Consider the following 20858-nt stretch of genomic DNA (forward strand, 5'->3'; position numbering starts at 1 on the left):
GAAGGGCTAGGCAATGGGAGTTAAGTGACTTGCCGAAGGTCACACAGATAGGAAGTGTCTGAGACCAGATCTGAACCTAGGACCTCTCATTTCTAGGCCTAGCTCTCAATCATCTGAGCCACCTAGCTGACCCCCATTTTTTTTAACAAGCAAATGACATTGTCAGACTTATGCCTTAGGTTGAGAATTGTGGCAGTGGGGAGGATTAAAAAAAAGAAGAGAAACTGGAATCAAGGAAAAGAATAAGAGTCTATCACAGAAGTAGAGGGGAAAGTGAGGAAGAAATGAACCAGGATGATGGGTACAGAAATAGAAAGATGATCAATTCATGAAACCCTAAGGAGACAGAATTTTCTAAGACCTCGCAATTGATTATATGGGAGGTGTGGAATTTGGGAAAGATAAGGATGTCTCCTCTGCTATAAGCCTAGGGGAATGGGAGGATGGAGGTGCCTTCAAATGAAATCAGGACATTTTAAAACCCATTTCACTCAGCTTAATCAATTATTGATATATCTATTAACGTTTCACACCTTTTCCCAGAAGTGATAAATATCACCAAAAATAAAGGTGTTTCTTGGCTTCATTCAAGGATTCTAGTGGAGACATCTCTGGTCCTGAGAAAGCTCTGAAAATGACAAATCCCAGGGCAGTATGTGGACAAGGCACAGGGCTTGGAATCATGGCGAGGTAGATCCAAATTGTACCTTAAGCACTATCTATCTGTGAGACCCAAAGCAAGAAAATTAACCTCCTTGGATTACCTCAACCTTCTCATTTACAAACTGAGTAGAACAGACTCAGTGGCCTCTAAGGTCTTTTACAGATATAACCCCAAGAATTATAGTCTATTGAATTCAAGGAAGTCCATGGCTATATACATAAATTCTGACCATCGCAATATGCATAAGGCAAATGATACCATATCATGACATCATTAACTCCCATCTCCCATCCAGACCACCCTCTCCACAGACTACTTTTAAAACTAGGGATGAGCAGCCAACTTCAGGGCTGTCTGAAAGCTCTGAACACAAAACACCTGACAACAAAACTCCACCACCTAAATCACTGTCCCTGTCTGTCTTTCCATCCACCACATCAGACTCTGCAAGAAGAAGACAGCTACCTCTTCTGAGGACAGGACTGTAAATTAAGCTTAGCTATTTCACTGCAGGCAGCTTCAAATTATTCCATATTCCCTAGAAAACAAAAAATAAATCTATTCCTTTATCTAGGGGTATGCTAGAGCGGGCAACTACAGGGATATCCTGGAAGTAAGTTGGCAACACAGCTACAGGGAATGATAGGGTGGAATATATGGATTGAATGAGCCTCAAAGGAAGGAGTCCTGACCTGTGATTTCATAAGTGTAGGGAACTCAAGATGTGAAAAAACCTCTACCTATGCAGCTTGGCCACTATCATCTTAAAAAGCTGCCTGAGATTTATTGCTATTATTGTTCAGTCAGATCAAATTCTTCATGGCCCTATGGACCACGGCATGCCAATGCTATACATAGAGTTTTCTTGGCAAGGATACTGGAGTGATTTGTCATTTCCTTCTTCAGATCATTTTATGGATGAGGAAACTGCAGCAAACAGGGTCAAGTGACTTGTTCAGGATCACATTTCTAATAAGGGTCCAACCTCAGATTAGAACTCAGGAAGATGAGTCTTCCTCATTCCAGGCCCAGAGTTTTATCCATTGTTCCACCTAGCTCCTTGGGATAATGAGAGATCAAGTAATTTATCTCTGGTTAATTAGAACTCAAATTGGAGTCTTCCTTACTCTAAGGTTAAACCTCTATCTAAATATCTATACTATCGTCCCTCTCTCTGAAAAAATTTATTTTGCTTATTCATTTTTGAGTTTTATAATTTCAATATATTTTCTTTAATCAAGTAATTAGCTTCCTTTGACTTGAAGAAATAACTATTACTTTATTATCATCCTCTCTCACCTCAAAGTTCCCCATTTTTCCAAGTCCCTCAAATGTATGTTAAAATGGTTCCACAGTCACCAATTGACCATTTATTTTTTCCCAAAAAATCTTGTATAAGTGCTTGCTAATGCAATGGATTGTGCAAAATGTTAGAGGAGAAAAACAAGTAAATAAAAAGTGAGACAACCTGACCTCAAAGAACTTACCATCTATCTAGTAATAGACTAGTAAATATAAATCAGAATAAGACAAATACATGTAAAGAATATAAAGTATCAAGAAGTTAGCTGAGGGAGGGATCACTTCCAGGTTATGGGAATTCTTAACTTGAGGTGTGATTTCTAAAGGACCTTAATAGTTGGAGTTAACATGGTCAAGAGGGAATAGAGAGAGGGGTTGACATTGCAGGTGAAGAGAAGAGGAATATAAACTGCTTAATCCTGAACCCCTCACCCTAGTTTATCTGCAATAGATTTGCAAACAAAGTATTTTGAAAAATTATAGAAGAAAAAAAATTTTGACGCATAACTAAGAAAATTCAAATAGAATAAAAGTAGTGTTGGAGGGTGTTTCATTTCTTTTTTCTTCTAAAACTGCATTCTCTGTTAAAATAGCCTCAGGAAAGAGGTACAACCAAATCATTAACAGAAACAATAAACTACACTCTAAAAAACAGGAGCTTTAATAACAGGACACAAACTGCCACAAGGAAACAGCATGGTGAAATTTTAATTTTGATTTTCAGGTGCAAAGGAATCTGTCATAAAAAGACCAAGGTGAAAAGATAAGACAAAGAAACAAAGAAATAGAACATAAAAGAGGTTATTGCACATTTCAAGAACTCTGCAGAGGATATCACCATTCATAACAAGAAGAAAAATAGAATTATTGCTCTGAGATTTGTATTATGGCTCTCAGGATTCAGTATCTCATGATGAACCTGGGGGTGGGAGGTAGAGAGCTGGAGTAGGAGTTAATGAAAGACAGGATGTTCATAGCTTCCCTGAATGGTAACTAAGTCATTCCTGTCTCTTGGGAATAGGGAAGACTGCCTAAGGACCACAGCCTTACCATAAGTCTCAAGTACTTGGAAATGGCTTGATTTACTGAGGACTTTTTGAATGTGTGCACATACAGTGCATAATCTCTGAGTTCCTATTTAATTAAAATAAAATTTTCATGTTATTTTACCTCCATCAGCCCTCTATTTTCAAATGTAGCCAGTAATTCCAGATCTAACTGGGGCTGAAGTACAGAGGAAGGCCATTTTCCTAACCATCAAGAAGGGCAAAAAATAAAATATTTTAAAAATAGAGTTCACAGTTCTGCAATGCCCAGGAGAGAAAGAAGAAAGAATCTTAGAGTCCAAAAGAAACAATACTCATTCTCAGGAACAGCATAGGCTCTTTGGGGGGTTGTTAATATGCAGTGCGCATGCTATGAAAAGGCTGTGTCTGCACGTGTCTGTTTTCTATAACAGCTGCTAAATGGTCATAGATTGGGCCAACATTTCCCATTTTGTTTAATATAAACCCTAGCATCTCAGCAGTTGTGTAAAACACAGCAAGCATCTCAACTCACAATTTTATACACTTTTGCTCATGAGAGTCTCTGTAACAACAAAAACACACACACACGCACACACACACATACACACACAGGACTGCTTTTGGAAATGGGGCAAAAATCAAAAGCTAATGTGTGTTTGTATTTAGGATTTTGCATGAGTTCTATTGTATTCAGAGAAAGGCTAGAGAAGAAAGATATGTTATTTTTGAAAATACAATTGTAATAAATTTAGTGCATATCAATTACTGACTTTCTCTAAGGAGATGGAATGTGTAATACAAACCACAGTGGGGAGAGAGGAAAGAGCACTTGTCTTAGAGACAAGAGATCTGGCTTTGACCCCTGGCTCTGAAAGTTAATATCAGTGTGAATCTGGGCAAGTTTAAACCTTTCTAAGGTTTGGTTTCCTCATCTGTAAAATGGGAATAATGATATTTTTATTATTTACTTCACAGGATTATATGAATGGAATATGCTTTATAACTCAAGAAAGCACCCCAGCAGGACAAGTTAAAGGGATAATAAAAGTTCTGCTGACTCTGCCACCAGGAAGAAGATGGTCTTAAAGATTTTTGAAATGGTAACACACACATCTACCATCACCAGAGCAAGATTTCTTAAAATGAAATCTGAAAAGTAATAAGGTGGAGTGAAAAGAACTTAGGACTAGCAGTAAAGCACAGTGGAATCTAACAGAGTCCAAATCTCAAAAAAATTAGCCTTGCAGTCTTGGGCAAGTCAATTTTGGGGCCTCAGTCTTCTCTTAAACTGAGGGGCTACAGTAACTAAGGGATCAGTAAAGGGCTTGCTTCCCAAATTCTACATTTCTTGAAATCTTACAGTTTAATTCTGAATAAAAAAAAAAGATATATAATGTATCTATATGTATGTATCATGTATACATGCAGCAGATAGAACACTAGGCCTGAAGTCAGGACGACTCCTCTTCCTGATTTCAAATTTGGTCTTAGACATGTAGCTGGGTGATGCTGGGCAAGTCACTTAATGTTGTTTGCCTCACTTTCCTCATCTGTAAAATGAGATTGAGAAGGATTTTGCAAACCACTCCAGTATCCTTACCAAGAAAACTCCAAAACAGATCACAGAGTCAAGACACAAGTAAGACAACTAACCAACAACATGTGTACATATATAATACATATGCTTATGTAATATATAATATTCGAGAATTATGTATATGTATGTATATATAAAATATATATTTTCCCCCTGAAATAAGGAAGCAACAAATGTTATCACTCATTTGTTATTTAAGAACTTCTGCTATGAGCAAGGTAGCTAGATCAAGGAGCCATCACTGTCATAACTACATGTAATACAGATGGTCATTTTTCTTAAGGAAACTGGAAAATTTCACTTGATCTTGCAGGTTCATAACTTGTACAAATAATCAAAATAAAAACTATGAAACAAATTACACGACTGAATTTATATCTTCAAGGCTCTATTTGAAAGGCATTTCTTTGTTTATAGAGTGCCAACCGCATCTTGGTTCTTGAAAAAAATTTGTTGATGGCCCTCCTGAATCTAGGATCAGAGATCTATCCTCATCACCCATGAAATTAAACTCAAATAGAAAGCAGGGCAGCTAAACCATACATACATACATACATACATACATACATACATACATACATACATATTTCTGTGGGCAATCTCTATGAGCCCATTATTAACTTAGAAAACCACATTTTAACATTGTCTATGTTCTATCCTATTTTTAATTGTTTTATTAAGTATTTCCCAATTATATTTTAATCTGCTTAGGGCAACACTTAAGAGTGTTGCAGCATACTATTTGTTTGACATAATCCAAGTCATTCTATTTCTCAGAAAAAAACACAACTGTTCTATTGTAGGTGTTTTGCTAACTCTTCCTAAACCCACTCTCTTATTTTTTCACTCCACTTATAATTTTATTTCATTTATTCACTCCTCAAGCATTTACTTGGCTTCTAATTATATGTAAGATATTACTATGCAAACTTTTTTCCAAGTCATCATTTTTGTTATTTGTGAATGACTCCCTTTCCCCACTTTTGATTTTTTTAACTCCTCAACTTTTTAAAATTCCCTTCAGGTTTTAATGTTTTCACTGTTGTCCTCCCTTTTATTTCATAACATTAAGAGTTCTTTTTGTATTTGCCTCTCAATTTTTTTTATTTGCACATTCCCTGCTTATTTAACTCCTTTAGTGATCTTTTTCCCCTCTCCTTTTTTCTTCTCAAATCCTCATCCTATTTTCCATTGCTTTATGTTGTTTTTATTTCCTTCAAACTACAGGGTTGACTATTTTAATGGAGAAAATACAAGATGTGGTACGAGGAGAGACCTGGTTTCAGTTCCCACATCCAACATTTATTCATTGTGTAACCATAGGCAATTCACTTAGCTTTTCTAAGCTTCTTTCTCCTCCTCAGTAAAATAAAAATGAGATGACATATGTGTAGTGTTTTGTAAGACGTAGAAAACAACATAAATGCTTTGATTTTGAAGTCTTCCTTAAAAATTGATCTCATCAACAAAACCTCCCACCCCATTCAGCAGGGCATGCACCTTGAATTGTTCTCCTGTAGGAAAGATAAATTTGTTCTGATTCATCCGTACTTTCTCCAATAATCTCACTGTGACCAATGAAATATAGTCTTATAACAGCTGGACAGAATTAGTGCTATATATACTACCATGGAATGGAGCAAAACTTACACACCTTTGGGGATGGAACAACCATCCTTGGGTTTATTTTGGCATTAAAATTCTAACTGCACTAACTAGATGCCACAGAAAGCTGAATCCTTCCACAAACCAGATAATTCAGTAAATATGCTAAGAGATAATTTTTTAATCCCACATCCAATCCTGTTTCCAAAGAATTTCTTAAGAAATCATAGGAAAGTGGGGGAAAAAACAGGGGAAAAAAAGATGCTTGTCTGCTCTTTACTTGTCATCTGAGATAAAGCAAACAGAATCTGGATTTTAGCAAAATTCTACTATCTCTTTCCCCTGCTCAGAAATACATTGTAGTGGTTTCTGCCAAAAGGAATTAGCCTCTGGCAAAGCCTAAGGTCTCTCTGCCCATTGGACTCTGCCTAGTTTGCTCAGCCCACAAACCAACTAGGTGATATTCCAACAGAATGGTGTAAACAATCCTTAAAAACACTACCCATTGTGTCTTCTGTCATCTATTGCATTTAATTTATAGGCACTTCAATTTAAGGACACTGACAAATTTGAACTTTCCTGAAGAATGGTGAAGGGTCTGAAAACCACATCCTTCTGAGAAATAGTTGAAAGAACTAAAGATGTTCAGCCTCGAAAAAAAGATTTATAGGAAACACAGCACTCTCTTAAAATCTTTAAAGGGCTAGCCAATGGAAAAGAAATTAGATTTATTCTGTGTGACTCAGGAAGGCAAATTTAAAACCAATAGGCAGGTGTTTCAGGCAGACAGTTTTCACCTCAATAAAGAATATTCTGAATCATTAAGCTGTTCAAAAATAGAATGGTTTGTCTTGTGAAATAGTGAGTCCTCCATCATGAAAAAAATTGTCCAAATACAAGCTGGAGAATTACCTGTCAAATATTTTATAAAGGGGATTCCTGCATTGGATAGGAGGTTTGAACCTAATAACCAATGGAGGCTCTAAACTCTTGTGAAGGAGCTTCTTTAGGGCCAGGAACAACCTGAGGGAATACCTCCAGAACTCATTTTCAAAGTTCATTAAGAATAAATAAAGGGGGAAACAGGGTGAGCCTTGGTGTCCCAGTAGACTGAGAGCTAGGCCTATAGACAGGAGGTCCTGGATTCAAATCTGACCTCAGATAATTCCTACCTGTGTAACCCTGAGCAAGTCAACTAACCCTTGTTACCTAAGTCTTACTACTCTTCTGCCTTGGAACCAATACACAGTATTAATTCTAAGACAGAAATTAAAGGTTTAAAAAAGAAAAAAAAAGAATAAATAATGAGTATTTGGAACAAGTTTGAAATATTTCAGAATATACTGACCAATGTATGGGATCTGAATTATAGCATTACCCACTGAGAGCTAGAAGAGTCCTCAAAATTCAGTTAATCCAAATACCACATTTTAAAGATGAGGATTCTAAAGTACTAAGAGGTTTAAAGATAATTAATTCCCTGTGACAGGCAAAAAAGAGCAGGACTGAGATTTGAACTCAGGTCCTACGACTCAAAAAACAAAACCCATTCCCCTCTTCCAGTGCAACAATTCTCTCAAAAATCCTGAACTAATAATTACCATTCAAATTCCCAATCAACTTGTCCCATGGTCCAATTTTCCCTGGGCATCCATCTGAATAAGAATCTTTCTCAATATGCAAAATCTGATCTAATGACATTCCTGCCATCTACCACTAATAATTTTTTCTTACATGCAATATTTACTAATTTTCTTCTCAAATAAAGATTCTGATTCTTTTTCTGACTCTCATCTTATCTTACCTTCCTCTACCACAGATAATGGCCCAACCCATGCCTCTAGAGAGTTTGTCTTCAAGTCTCACTCTTTTTTGTATGGAACCAAAAAAAGAACCATAAATTCCTTTATTTCACAAAATCTGCATACTTTTTCTGTGCCTTAATCCAGATGACCTAGGACTGACTAACCATGATGTTTCTAGAAACCTGATAACTGGGGAATCCTATCATCTCAGATGAAAGTATTTGAACACTTACCAACTCCAAAAAGATGTGTAATAAGCTTGGTAAGTGTTTGCTTAAGGTCAAATTCCACCAGCTTTACAGCCTCCATGGTGTGAGTCTCCTGCTTGTGGGCAGAGCGGCTACTTTGTTCAAATAGCTGGAAGGGTTCTCCATCCTTATTGTCACCAAACAACTGTAAACGAAAGAGAACCAACGGCTTGAGTTCGTTTAAACAAATAAAAAGCAAAAATGTTTTAACAAGTTCCACAAAATAACACAGGAAATTGATGATGCCAGGTCATAGACTAAATAGGAAAGAAATACATTACCTTTTTCTGATAAGTAAACAAACAGAAGTCAGAAGGGAATCAGAGCCACCTTCATTTAGTGTTCATTGTATGGGGAAAACATATCAAGACATTTTTGTTGTTGTTAATTTGCTTTCTGCTTAAGAATAGGTCTCCCTCTCTTGGCAAGGTTAGAATGTCAGGGGCTACTCTAAGGGCTGAACTCATTACTGCTTAGCACAGGAACTCCAATGACCTATTTCCCCTCCCCTCCTTCTGCTGGCCCAATTCTGCAAGAGTACAGCCCATTAGAACTTAGAAGTCTCAAGTCCAATAGATCTACCAGTCTCTCTGATAGCTAGGAATATTGGAAAAGACTCATAACACCTAGCTCACATTAGCCATTTTGGAAAATGATTAAAGAATTAGAGGGCAGGCCTCTTACTCTTGATTCACTCTATCCTATAATAAAAATCCACATAATTATAATAAAAACTGCTAGTATTATATAGCACTTTAAGTTTTATAAGCACTTTACATATGTTAATTTATCACAACAATCCAGGGAAATAGATGCTATCCTTATTCCAATTTTACAATTAAAGGAACTGAGGCAGATAGTAGTTAAGTTACTAGTCCTTGGTCAAGAAGCTACCAAATGCCTGAGGCTAGATTTGACCTCTAGTTTTCCCTACCTCAAATCTAGTTCTTTATCCACTGGGCCACCTAGTTGATTTTGGCCTGGGTTTTTTGGCCTTTGAATTACATTGAAATATTTCTTCCACTTCTAGGTTATACAGTGAATAGAGCCAATGTGGGCAAGTCACTTAACCAAAAAAAATGAAATGCCCCATTGTGATTATCCAGCAATGGATAAAGAACAGATGAGGACATAAATACATGGCATAACCATAAAATAATGAAGCTGCTATTGTAATACTTATACTAGTGTTGAACAAATTTAGGCATCAGTTCTACTAGCTACTGCCAATAAGCCAGCACAAATCAGAAAGACAGGTTTTATTACATTCAGAGTATGATATACCCAACCAGCAGTTGATGGGAATGTGTGTGATTCACAATTTCAACTAGTAATATTTATATATTACATGAAATAAAGGGGGAAAAGATGGCTGCACATTGAAGTACAATTTGTTACAAGGAAATAAAGTGTGCTTGTTAAGGAGAATGTATATCATTAGCTACAGGAGATGGACAAAGGATATGTCCTTGTTAGTCCACTAAATCAAAGGAAATTATCTGCCTAGATAAGGGAGAGGTATATTCCAGAAATCCTTCCCTCTCCCACTTTTTAAAAAAGCAATTAGATCCTTTTGTACCAATTATGGGAGCAAAATAAAGGCACTTGAAGGAACCCAACTATTGCAGTTGGTCCTACAACTGATACAGAGGTCATATACAGCAAAATGGCAAATATAGAACAAAATGCAGTCAGTTATGTTCTCCCAAAAATTCACTTTAAGCGAAAGTTAGGTCAGAATTCTTAAGCTATCAGAAACTGCACAACCAAATTAGCGATCCTTCCTTCAAAGGTGTGACTTTGGGAGGCCACACAAATTCTGTCATTTTCAAAATAGTTTTGGATTTCCTCCTGGGAACTGCTTTCAGAGCCAACTGGTGAGCTACCCATCTCATTTCTGTCCATAAAACATTAAAACGTTTATCAGTCACCCACCTTAGTCACCAAACATGGCTCCAAGTGACTTTGATTGGCCTAAAAAAATCATATCCCCGATGTTCAGGATCTTGAGCCAATTCCCACAAAAAAGAGATTTTCAGATGTTGTACATGATTACAGCATCATAGAGATAGATGTATGACCATCCAAGGTGATTATAATGAACGTGTCAACAGTCGTTTGGGTGTAAAAGTTGTGCCATGGCTGTCAAAATAGTCTGTTTTCCAGTAATATCTTTTCTGGTTCAATCTCTTATCAAAAAACATTACTAGGACCCCACATCTATGGTTTTCATATTTGTTATCTGCAGTTATCTGCAATCAACCACTAAACACCCCTGCCTATGACCTGGGACAAGCCTGGAAGACTTATGACAGGGAATGCTATCCATCTCCAGAGAAAGATCTGTTGGAGTCATCATTCACATCAGTGTATTTATGGTTTTATTTTGGGGTTTGGGTTATATGTGAGTTTGCTCTTACAACAATGACCACTATGAAAGTATGTTTTGCATGACAAAAATAAAATTATAAAAAATAAATGTCAAAGAACAAATCATTTTTTAAAAAGCAATAACACTGCCTAGAAATGGCTGCCAGGTAATTTTTTTCCACTTTTAATTTCACTTTTCTTTAATATGAGAGGTTTTGGTGGGGGTGAGGCGTGGAAAGGAATGTCACAGAGCACCAAGCTGAAAGGCAAGAGTGGGGAAAGAAAGCTCATATACATTGGGTCGGCAGGTATTCACTTATATTCATGGTTTTAGTCATCCAAGGCAGGTTTTGGAACATATCCACTGCAGATCCCCATTCCTACTGTATTTGGCTTTAAGCCTTCAGTTGAACACTATTGTTCCCTAAGAGGTATGGCCTGGCACAGAACATTAAATCAACATATAGTCTTAGTGTGTTGACAGAAGAGTAATTATAATCTAAAGTAATGACACTGCTCTGCCATGGAGTTCAAATTTGGACTCCAAAGTAACTGTCTTTTCTTTTTTTCAGGAAGGAAGCACAGATGAAAAAAACACAATCCAATGCCACTATCCCTTTACTGCACAAAAAAACCCAAGCTTAATGACTACAAGGTATGTCCCTAGCCCTGCCATCTCTCAGTTATAATTTCAGCACAAAGGTTAAGACTTTTAAATTAGGGGAAAAAAAGATTAGGGCTCATTAGAGTAGAAAAAGTCTTGTTTTACCTAAGAAAAAGCTCAGGGAAAAAAAACCTAAAATAACTTGTATATCTAGAAGGCAGGGGGGAAAAAACTTCTAGAAAGCAGAAGAAACTACTAAATAGTTTCTATGCTGCTTCCAGAAATGCATGATGGAGGGAATGGTAAGAAAAGCAGGTCCTCAAAAGGCACTGGAGGCCAAAAGGAAGAGCTCATTTCACCTTGATATCAAAGATGGTAGTTTGGGAGGGTATATTTATTAATATTAAAAATTGCCTTTTGAAAGGACAACCACAATGGGTTCCTTCAAGTGCAGACTTTGAGAAGAAAAACAAACAACTTTGACCTTGTTTGTTATTACTTCTGCACTACCCTAGAGAAGAGCTATCTTTCCACTCTTCTCATCAGACAATGACTTGAAAGACTGTTGCTTCCTAATTGGACACATCTGAGACTAAAATCCTATATCAGCACCCTGACCTCTTTAACCCATAAAATAGTGTATTTGCTCAAGAACCTTATTAAACCAGCTCCCAGAGCTCCTTGTAATCTAAGGTTTAAACATTCACCTCTGCTGAAACAGATCTCATTACATTATTAATAAAGGCAAAAGGAGTCCTACCCTCAACAACCCATCCAAGGCCAGAAAATCAGCCGAGAAGACATAATGGCTAGGAGGACATCATTGTAAAAGCAATGTTTGTGGCCCTATTGCCTGTTCCACTGCTGGCCAGCAGGCTTACTGGTATAAGTGAACAATGAAAAATGAATGGCACAACAAGAGGTCTCTTTTTTTAATTTTAATATTTTTTAAATTCTGAATTTAATGAACACCTCCCCCAAAAGAGAATATATCCCAATACAATGTAGAAAAGGAAAAGAATATATGTAAAACTGATAACTTATAATAATAATAATAGTAATAATAATAATTATTATAGCTAACACTTATATAGCACTTTATCCCATTTGATTCTTTTTTTTTTTAAACCCTTACCTTCCATCTGGGAGCCAATGTTGTGTATTGGCTCGAAGGCAGAAGGGTGGTAAGGGTAGGCAATGGGGGTCAAGTGATTTGTCCAGGGTCACACAGCTGGGAAGTGTCTGAGGTCATATTTGAAACTAGGACTTTCCATCTCTAGGTCTGGCTCTCAATCCACTGAGCTACCCAGCTGCCTCCATATCTCATTTGATTCTTAAGAGAAACCTGGGAAGTGAGAGCTATTATTATCGTCATTTTACAAATGAGAAAACTGAGGGAGAGGTTAAGTAACTTGTTCAGGGTTACAAAGGTAAGAAGTATCTAAGGCTAAAATTGAAATTGGTCTTCCTGAACCCAGCTCTAGTGCTCTGTTCACTGTATCATCTAGCTGCACTTATTTATGAATCTATATTACATAGAGCTTGCTTTTTTTCCCCACACTTTATTTCCATACCTGTTCTGCTTTTTTAAATTTCCCTTTGAACATCCTTCTGTACCCTTATGTGGATTTCTAATGATGCTTCAATAACACTATTTTGTTCTATTTTTTTGGCAGGGGGTGGGGGATGGGAGGCAACACATCATCCCCAAAACATTTTTTTTTATCAACATCAAACATATGTGAGTCATTTCATATGACTATCAACAGGCAGATATATTGTTGAATATATAATAATTAAGATAACAGATCTATACAAGGTTTAGTTCTATGGCCTTGGCTTCATCAGCATACCCCCAACAAAGCTAAAATAAAGGGCTTTAAATATCAACATACTAAAGAGTACCGATTCTTGATATGATCATCTCAGCAAGACAGCCAATATTTCTAGAATTCAAAAGAGCATAAACTGGTATGTCCAGCAACTGGGGAATGGCTGAACAAACTACGATATATGACTATAATGAAAAACTATTATGCCACAAGAAATGGCAAAACAAGATGATCATTTAAAAAAAAAACCTGGAAAGACTTACATGAAGTGATACAGAGTGAAATGAGCAGAACCAGGAGAATGTTATACACAATAAGAGCAACAATGTACAATGATCATTATCTACATATCATTGATCTACAATGATCAATGACTTAAATATTATAATCAATGCAAAAGTTCCAGGCCAAATCCAAGAAACTCATGACAAAAATGGCTATTCACTTCCACAGAAGGAACAAATGGAGTCTGAATGCAGGTTGAAGCATACTATTCTTCACTTTATTTCCATCATGAGTTTTTTTTTCTCATATAAGTGGTATATATCTTCCTTCACAACATGATAAGCATGGAAATATGTATTTCATGATAGCACAAGTAAAACCTATATCATATTACTTACCATCTTGGGAAGAGAGGAGGAAAGAGAGAGGGGGAGAATGTGCATTGCAAAATGTCAGAAAATTATTATGAAAGCTTGAATCTACAAAAAATTTTAATTTTAAAAGAACATAAAACAAAGCAGGAAGAATCCTTAGGAAATCATCTCCTCTAATCTTTAATGCTGCAAAAGAGGAAACTGAGGCCCAGAGATATATTGCCAAGAACTAAGTTGATAGCAAAGCCAAGATGAGAACCAAGACTCTTGGTCTAATGTGTTTTGCCACCTGCCACTATGTTATTCTTCCACTTACTTGAGTTTATGTTTCAGAGAAAATACAATTTATTATATGATAATTTTCATACTAAATACATTTCTGAAGTCTTTGCAAAACAAAGACCCATGATATATGGTACATTTTCTCCTATTCTCTTTACTTGGTTTGGCATTTTATTACTCAGATTAACCCAAGTGATTCAAGAGAAAAGTTCTATCCCTACTATAGTTTCTTCATGAAGCTCAAAGTTCACTGTTTACATAGTTAGAGGAAGAATAGGCATAAGAACATAATTGTCAACAATCTTTAGGAAAAATATGGAACAAGATGAATTATAGTACCCCCAAGAAGAAAGCCAATGGGCATAAAGTAAGTAAAAGTAAAACTATAAACAAAAATAAATGCAATTTGTTATTTCACCAGTTCTTGAAAAAGAAATATAGTACATAATGAGAACAGAGTTTCAATGTGATGTTTGGGATAGACTCTATAAACAAAAGACTACATTATTCCTCTGTTCAAAAACCTATCGTTAACAACTGAATAAAGAAAAAAATATAGCACAAATGAAAATAAAAACAGATTGTAGTTAGAAGATATAGGGTTTGAGGAAAGAGTTAGTAGTTATATAACCTTAGACAAGTCATTTAATGTGAATGAGCCTCAATTAAAAAAGGAAAAATCCACCTACATCAAATAGTTATCATAAGGAGTATACCTTGCCTTTGATTACATGCTATTTCTCATACCTAGAATGGGATTCCTTGGCATACTCCACTTTCACCTTTTGAAATAGTTCTCTTCCTTTAAGGAATAGTTTAGATGTCATATACATTATGATATCTTCCATTTTCCACATCCCTAAAAGTAATCTCTTCCTTCTCATTTCGTACCTTTGTATCCTTTGCACCTATCTTTGCACACAGTTCATTTGCTAGTTGAATGTCTTGGATGAATGTTGAACAAAAGCCTCAGGGGATAATATTCAAGGTAACTCAAAAGGAAGGAAATAGCAAAAAAAGGGAAAAAATCATTTTCCCTTCTTAGGGTAATATTTTAATCATAAAAAGATGATTGAAAAGAAATCAGCATGTTTGTCTATTACATTTAAAGTCAGGACAGAGGACGGGAAGCATTAGAAGACACTCATATGCTTACTTTCCCATCTTTAGAAGATCTTCTCTGATAACACAGAGGTGCCTGAGTTTGTGAAATTGAAATCTAAATGACTCCTAATAGCCTTTTGGAGGGATCAAGTTGTTTTTGGATTAACCTACCTGCTGGTACCAGAGCTTTTCAGGACTCAGGTGACCAGAACCAAACACAAAGACTGCCTCAGCCTGGATTGGTCACGTAGGGAATCCAGATAACAGGCCCTAAATTTGATCCTATTTCTCCAATGGCTCTCTACATCCAATGGCTATCAACAATACACTAAATTGTAGAGGAAATACAATCTGTATTAGTGGAAACACTTGGCCACATTAATGAAATCACAGATGTTTGAAGTATGGGCATATGAAAATGATCTGTGCATTCACCAAGGGGATCCGTGATGTATACAAAGAATAGAAGGAGCAGATAGGCTTTTACAGATGATCTTATATTGCAGACATCTTCACTAGTATATAAATGACCAAGATAGCATAGAGAATATATGAGCCCACTGCATCAATTGTGTATTGGTTACAAATTAGCATTTGACTCAGTAGATCAAAAGGCAGTATTAAAAGTTTCCTGAAAAAAATTCTTTCCCACATATAAGTTGAAATCACAAAAGATTCCACATGTGAATACATGGATAATTTTATTCAGTGATGCACTGAGTATACCAAATGAAGCATCGGATAGGGAGGTAAATGCTAAGCAAAGGTGTTCAGTGTCGCAATGGATGTCTTATGAGGAATTCAAATAAAAAAAGAATTTACTACCAATGGAAAGGTTAAGATATTCTTATTTCCAGATAACACTGGTAATTACAACCCTAAAAACAACCCACTAATGCCTTAATGAGAACCACATTGACTCAGCCTAATCATATATTATGAAAAAACAAAGTAGATTAAGAATTAATATTGCCTAGATTATCGTATATAGTTAATTGAAAGCTCAATGTGCAACTCCCTTTATGAAATTTATATAGATATGTATTCATATATACGCATATTATATGGTTACCTATGAGAAAAAATAAGCCCAGAATAGAATTGAAAATATATAATTTAATAACATTCAGTTAAGTGTTTAGTGTTTTCAGTGGTCCCAATCAGCCATAAAATTTATCATTTTAAAAGTAAATCTCCCAATAATGTTTTTTAAAAAATATTTATTAATATTCATTTTTAACATGGTTACATGATTCATGCTCCTACTTTCCCCTTCACCCACCGCACTCCCCGCACCCATGGCCAATGCACATTTCCACTAGTTTTAACATGTGTCATTGATCAAGACCTATTTCCAAATTGTTGATTGTTGCATTGGTGTGGTAGTTTCGAGTCTACATCCCCAATCATGTCCACCTCAACCCACTTTTTCAAGCAATTGTTTTTCTTATGTGTTTCCACTCCTGAAGTTCTTCCTCTGAATGTGGGTAGCGTTCTTTTCCATAAATCCCTCAGAATTGTCCTGGGTCATTGCATTGCTGCTGAGAGAGAAGTCCATTACATTCGATTTTACCATAGTATATCAGTGTCTGTCTACAATGTTCTTGTCGCTCTGCTCCTTTCACTCTGCATCAGTTCCCGGAGGTCTTTCCATTTCACTTGGAATTCCTCCAGTTTATTATTCCTTTAGGCACAATAGTATTCCATCACCAGCATATACCACAATTTGTTCAGCCATTCCCCAATTGAAGGACATAACCTCCTTTTCCAGTTCTTTGCCAACACAAAAAGCACAGCTATAAATATTTTCATACAAATCTGTTTATCTATGATCTCTTTGGGGTACAAACCTAGCAATGCTATGGCTGGATCAAAGGGCAGGCATTTTTTTATGCCTAGTTTCAGCATAGTTCCAAATTGCTAGCCAGAATGGTTGGATCAGTTCACAACTCCACCAGCAATGCATTAATGTCCCAATTTTGCCACATCCCCTCCAGCATTCATTACTCTCCCCTTCTTTCATTTTAGCCAATCTGCTTGGTGTGAGGTGATACCTCAGAGTTGTTTTGATTTGCATTTCTCTGATTTAGAACACTTTCTCATGTGCTTATTGATACTTTTGATTTCTTTACCTGAAAATTGCCTATTCATGTCTCTTGCCCATTTATCAATTGGGGAATGGCTTGATTTTTTATACAATTGATTTAACTCCTTGTATATTTGAGTAATTAGACCCCTGTCAGAGTTTTTTGTTATAAAGATTTTTTCCCCAATTTGTTGTTTCCCTTCTGATCTTGGCTACATTGTTTTGGTTTGTACAAAAGCTTTTTAGTTTAATATAATCAAAACCATTTAATTTACATTTTGTAATATTCTCTAACTCTTGCTTGGCTTTAAAGTCTTTCCTTTCCCAGAGATCTGACAAGTATACTATTCTGTGTTCACTTAACTTATTTATAGTTTCCCTCTTTATATTCAAGTCATTCACCCATTCTGAATTTATCTTGGTGTAGGGTGTGAGATGTTGATCTAAATCTAATCTCTCCCATATTGTTTTCCAAATTTCCCAGCAGTTTTTGTCAAATAGTGGATTCATGTCCCAAAAGTTGGGCTCTTTGGGTTTATCATACACTGTCTTGCTAATGTCATTTACCCCAAGTCTATTCCACTGATCCTCCCTTCTGTCTCTTAGCCAGTACCATATTGTTTTGATGACTGCTGCTTTATAGTATAGTTTAATATCTGGTATTGCTAGGCCCCCTTCCCTCACTTTTTTTTTCATTATTTCCCTTGATATTCTTGATCTTTTGTTATTCCAAATGAAATTTGTTATAGTTTTTTCTAATTCAGTAAAGAAGTTTTTTGGTAGTTTGATAGGTATGGCACTAAATAGGTAAATAAATTTGGGTAGAATGGTCATTTTTATTATGTTAGCTTGTCCTACCCATGAACAATCAATGGCTTTCCAATTGTTTAGATCAATTTGTTTGGAAAGGATTTTGTAGTTGTTTTCGTATAATTGCGGTGTTTCTTTTGGTAGATAGGTTCCCAAGTATTTTATATTGTCTAGGGTGATTTTAAATGGTGTTTCTCTTTCTACCTCTTGCTGCTCGACTGTGTTGGAAATATATAGAAATGCTGATAATTTATGTGCATTTATTTTGTATCCTGCAACTTTGCTAAAGTTGTTGATTATTTCTACAAGCTTCTTAGTTGATTCTCTAGGATTTTTTAAGTAGACCATCATATCATCTGCAAAGAGTGATAGCTTAGTCTCCTCCTTGCCTATTTTGATACCTTCATATTCTTTTTCTTCTCTAATTGCAACTGCTAGTGTTTCTAGTACTATGTTGAATAATAGAGGTGATAATGGGCATCCTTGTTTCACTCCTGTTGTTATTGGGAAGGCTTCTAATTTATCCCCATTGCATATGAGGTTTGTTGATGGTTTTAGGTATATACTGTTTATTATTTTTAGGAAAGGTCCTTCTATTCCTATACCTTTCAATGTTTTCAATAGGAATGGATGCTGTATTTTGTCAAAGGCTTTTTCAGCATCTATTGAGATAATCATGTGGTTTTTGTTTATTAAATTGTTGATTTGGTCAATTATGTGGATGGTTTTCCTAATGTTGAACCATCCCTTGCATTCCTGGTATAAATCCCACCTGATCATGGCAGATGATCTTCTTAATTACTTGCTGGAGTCTCTTTGCTAATATTCTATTTAAGATTTTTGCATCTATGTTCATTAGGGAGATTGGTCTGTAGTTTTCTTTCTTTATTTTTGATCTCCCTGGCTTTGTAATCAGTACCATATTTGTGTCATAAAAGGAATTTGGTAGGACTCCTTCTTTGCTTATCATATCAAATAATTTGTATAGTATTGGGATTATTTGCTGTTTGAATGTCTGATAGAATTCACTTGTGAATCCATCAGGCCCTGGCGATTTTTTCTTAGGGAGTTCTTTGATGGCTTGCTCAATTTCTTTTTCTGATATGGGATTATTTAGGTATTCTATTTCTTCTGCTGTTAATCTAGGCAGTTTATATTTTTGTAAATATTCATCCATATCTCCTAAATTGTTATATTTGTTGCCATATAACTGGGCAAAATAGTTTTTAATGATTGCCTTAATTTCCCCTTCATTAGAGGTGAGGTCTCCCTTTTCATCTTTAATACTGTCAATTTGGTTTTCTTCTTTCCTTTTTTTATTAGATTGACCAGTACTTTGTCTATTTTATCTGTTTTTTCAAAATACCAGCTCCTAGTCTTATTTATTAATTCAATAGTTCTTTTACTTTCAATTTTATTAATTTCTCCCTTGATTTTTAATATTTCTAATTTAGTTTTCATCTGGGGATTTTTAATTTGCTCGCTTTCTAGTTTTTTGAATTGCATGCACAATTCATTAATCTCTGCCCTCCTTATTTTGTTAATATATGCACTCAAAGATATAAATCTCCCCCTGAGTACTGCCTTGGCCGCATCCCACAGAGTTTGGTAGGATGTCTCATCATTGTCATTCTCTTCAATGAAATTGTTGATTGTTTCTATGATTTCTTCTTTGACAAATTGGTTTTGGAGAATCATATTATTTAATTTCCAATTAGTTTTTGATTTGCCTGTCCAGGTGCCCTTACTAATTATTATTTTTATTGCGTTATGATCTGAGAAGGTTACATTTATTATTTCTGCTCTTTTGCCTTTGTTTGCAATGTTTCTATGCCCTATTACATGGTCAATCTTTGTGAATGTACCATGTGCAGCTGAAAAGAAGGTGTATTCCTTTTTGTCCCTATTTATTTTTCTCCACATATCAATTAAATCTAATTTTTCTAGGACTTCATTCACCTCTCTTACCTCTTTCTTATTTATTTTTTGGTTTGATTTATCTAGATCTGAAAGAGGAATATTTAGATCTCCCACTATTATGGTTTAATATCTCTTTCCTTCTTGAGCTCTGCCAGTTTCTCCTTTATGAATTTAGATGCTATGCCACTTGGTGCATACATATTGAGCAGTGTTATTTCCTCATTGTTTATACTGCCTTTAATCAGGATGTAATGACCTTCCCTGTCTTTTTTAATCATATCTAGTTTTACTTTGGCTTTGTCAGAAATCAGAATAGCCACTCCTGCCTTCTTTTTCTTATTTGATGCCCAAAAGATTTTGCTCAAACCCTTAACCTTAAATGTGTATATGTCCACCCGCCTCATATGTGTTTCTTGTAGACAACATATGATAGGATTTTGGTTTCTAATCCACTCTGCTATTTGCTTCTGTTTTATGAGCGAGTTCATCCCATTCACATTCAAAGTTATAATTATCAGTTGTGCATTCGCTGACATTTTTGTATCCTCCCCTAGTCCTCCCCTATTCCTACCCCTTCTTCTTACACTATTTGCTTTTAAACCAGTGGTTTGCTTTAAGCCAGTATCCCTTATCCCCTCCCTTGATTAACTTCCCTTTCTACCTCCTCCCTTATTATTCCCCCCTTTTTATTTTTAAAGGCCTAATGAATTCCCTCCCTCTAATTCTCCCCTCCCTTTTTTGACCTTCCCACTCCCCTGCTCCCCTTGGTTTATCCCTTCTGACTTTCTAAGTAGGGTTAGATAGAGTTTTATATTCCAATGGATAATATAGCTACTCTTCCCTCTCTGGGTTGATTACACTGAGAGTAAGGTTTAAATATTACCTCTTAATGCTCTCTTCCTCTCCTTCTTATAATACTATTTGCCCCCTCCCCTTCCCATGCCCTCTTCGTGTGTAATAGAATATCGTATTTTTCTTATTCTCTCAAGTTTCTCTTGGTGT

The 20858-nt window shown here is 35.9% G+C and overlaps 1 protein-coding gene across 1 annotated transcript in view; it reads right to left on the minus strand.

Moving 5' to 3' along the window:
* FARS2 (phenylalanyl-tRNA synthetase 2, mitochondrial) overlaps window positions 1–20858 on the minus strand; it is a 433185-nt gene that overhangs the window by 223078 nt on the left and 189249 nt on the right. The window contains exon 3 of the mRNA XM_044683724.1: window positions 8235–8394. Coding sequence (XP_044539659.1) covers window positions 8235–8394 — 160 coding nt within the window. The remainder of the gene's footprint in view (window positions 1–8234; window positions 8395–20858) is intronic.

Source organism: Gracilinanus agilis, chromosome 1 (genome assembly GCF_016433145.1).
Source record: "Gracilinanus agilis isolate LMUSP501 chromosome 1, AgileGrace, whole genome shotgun sequence".
Lineage (NCBI taxonomy): Eukaryota > Metazoa > Chordata > Mammalia > Didelphimorphia > Didelphidae > Gracilinanus > Gracilinanus agilis.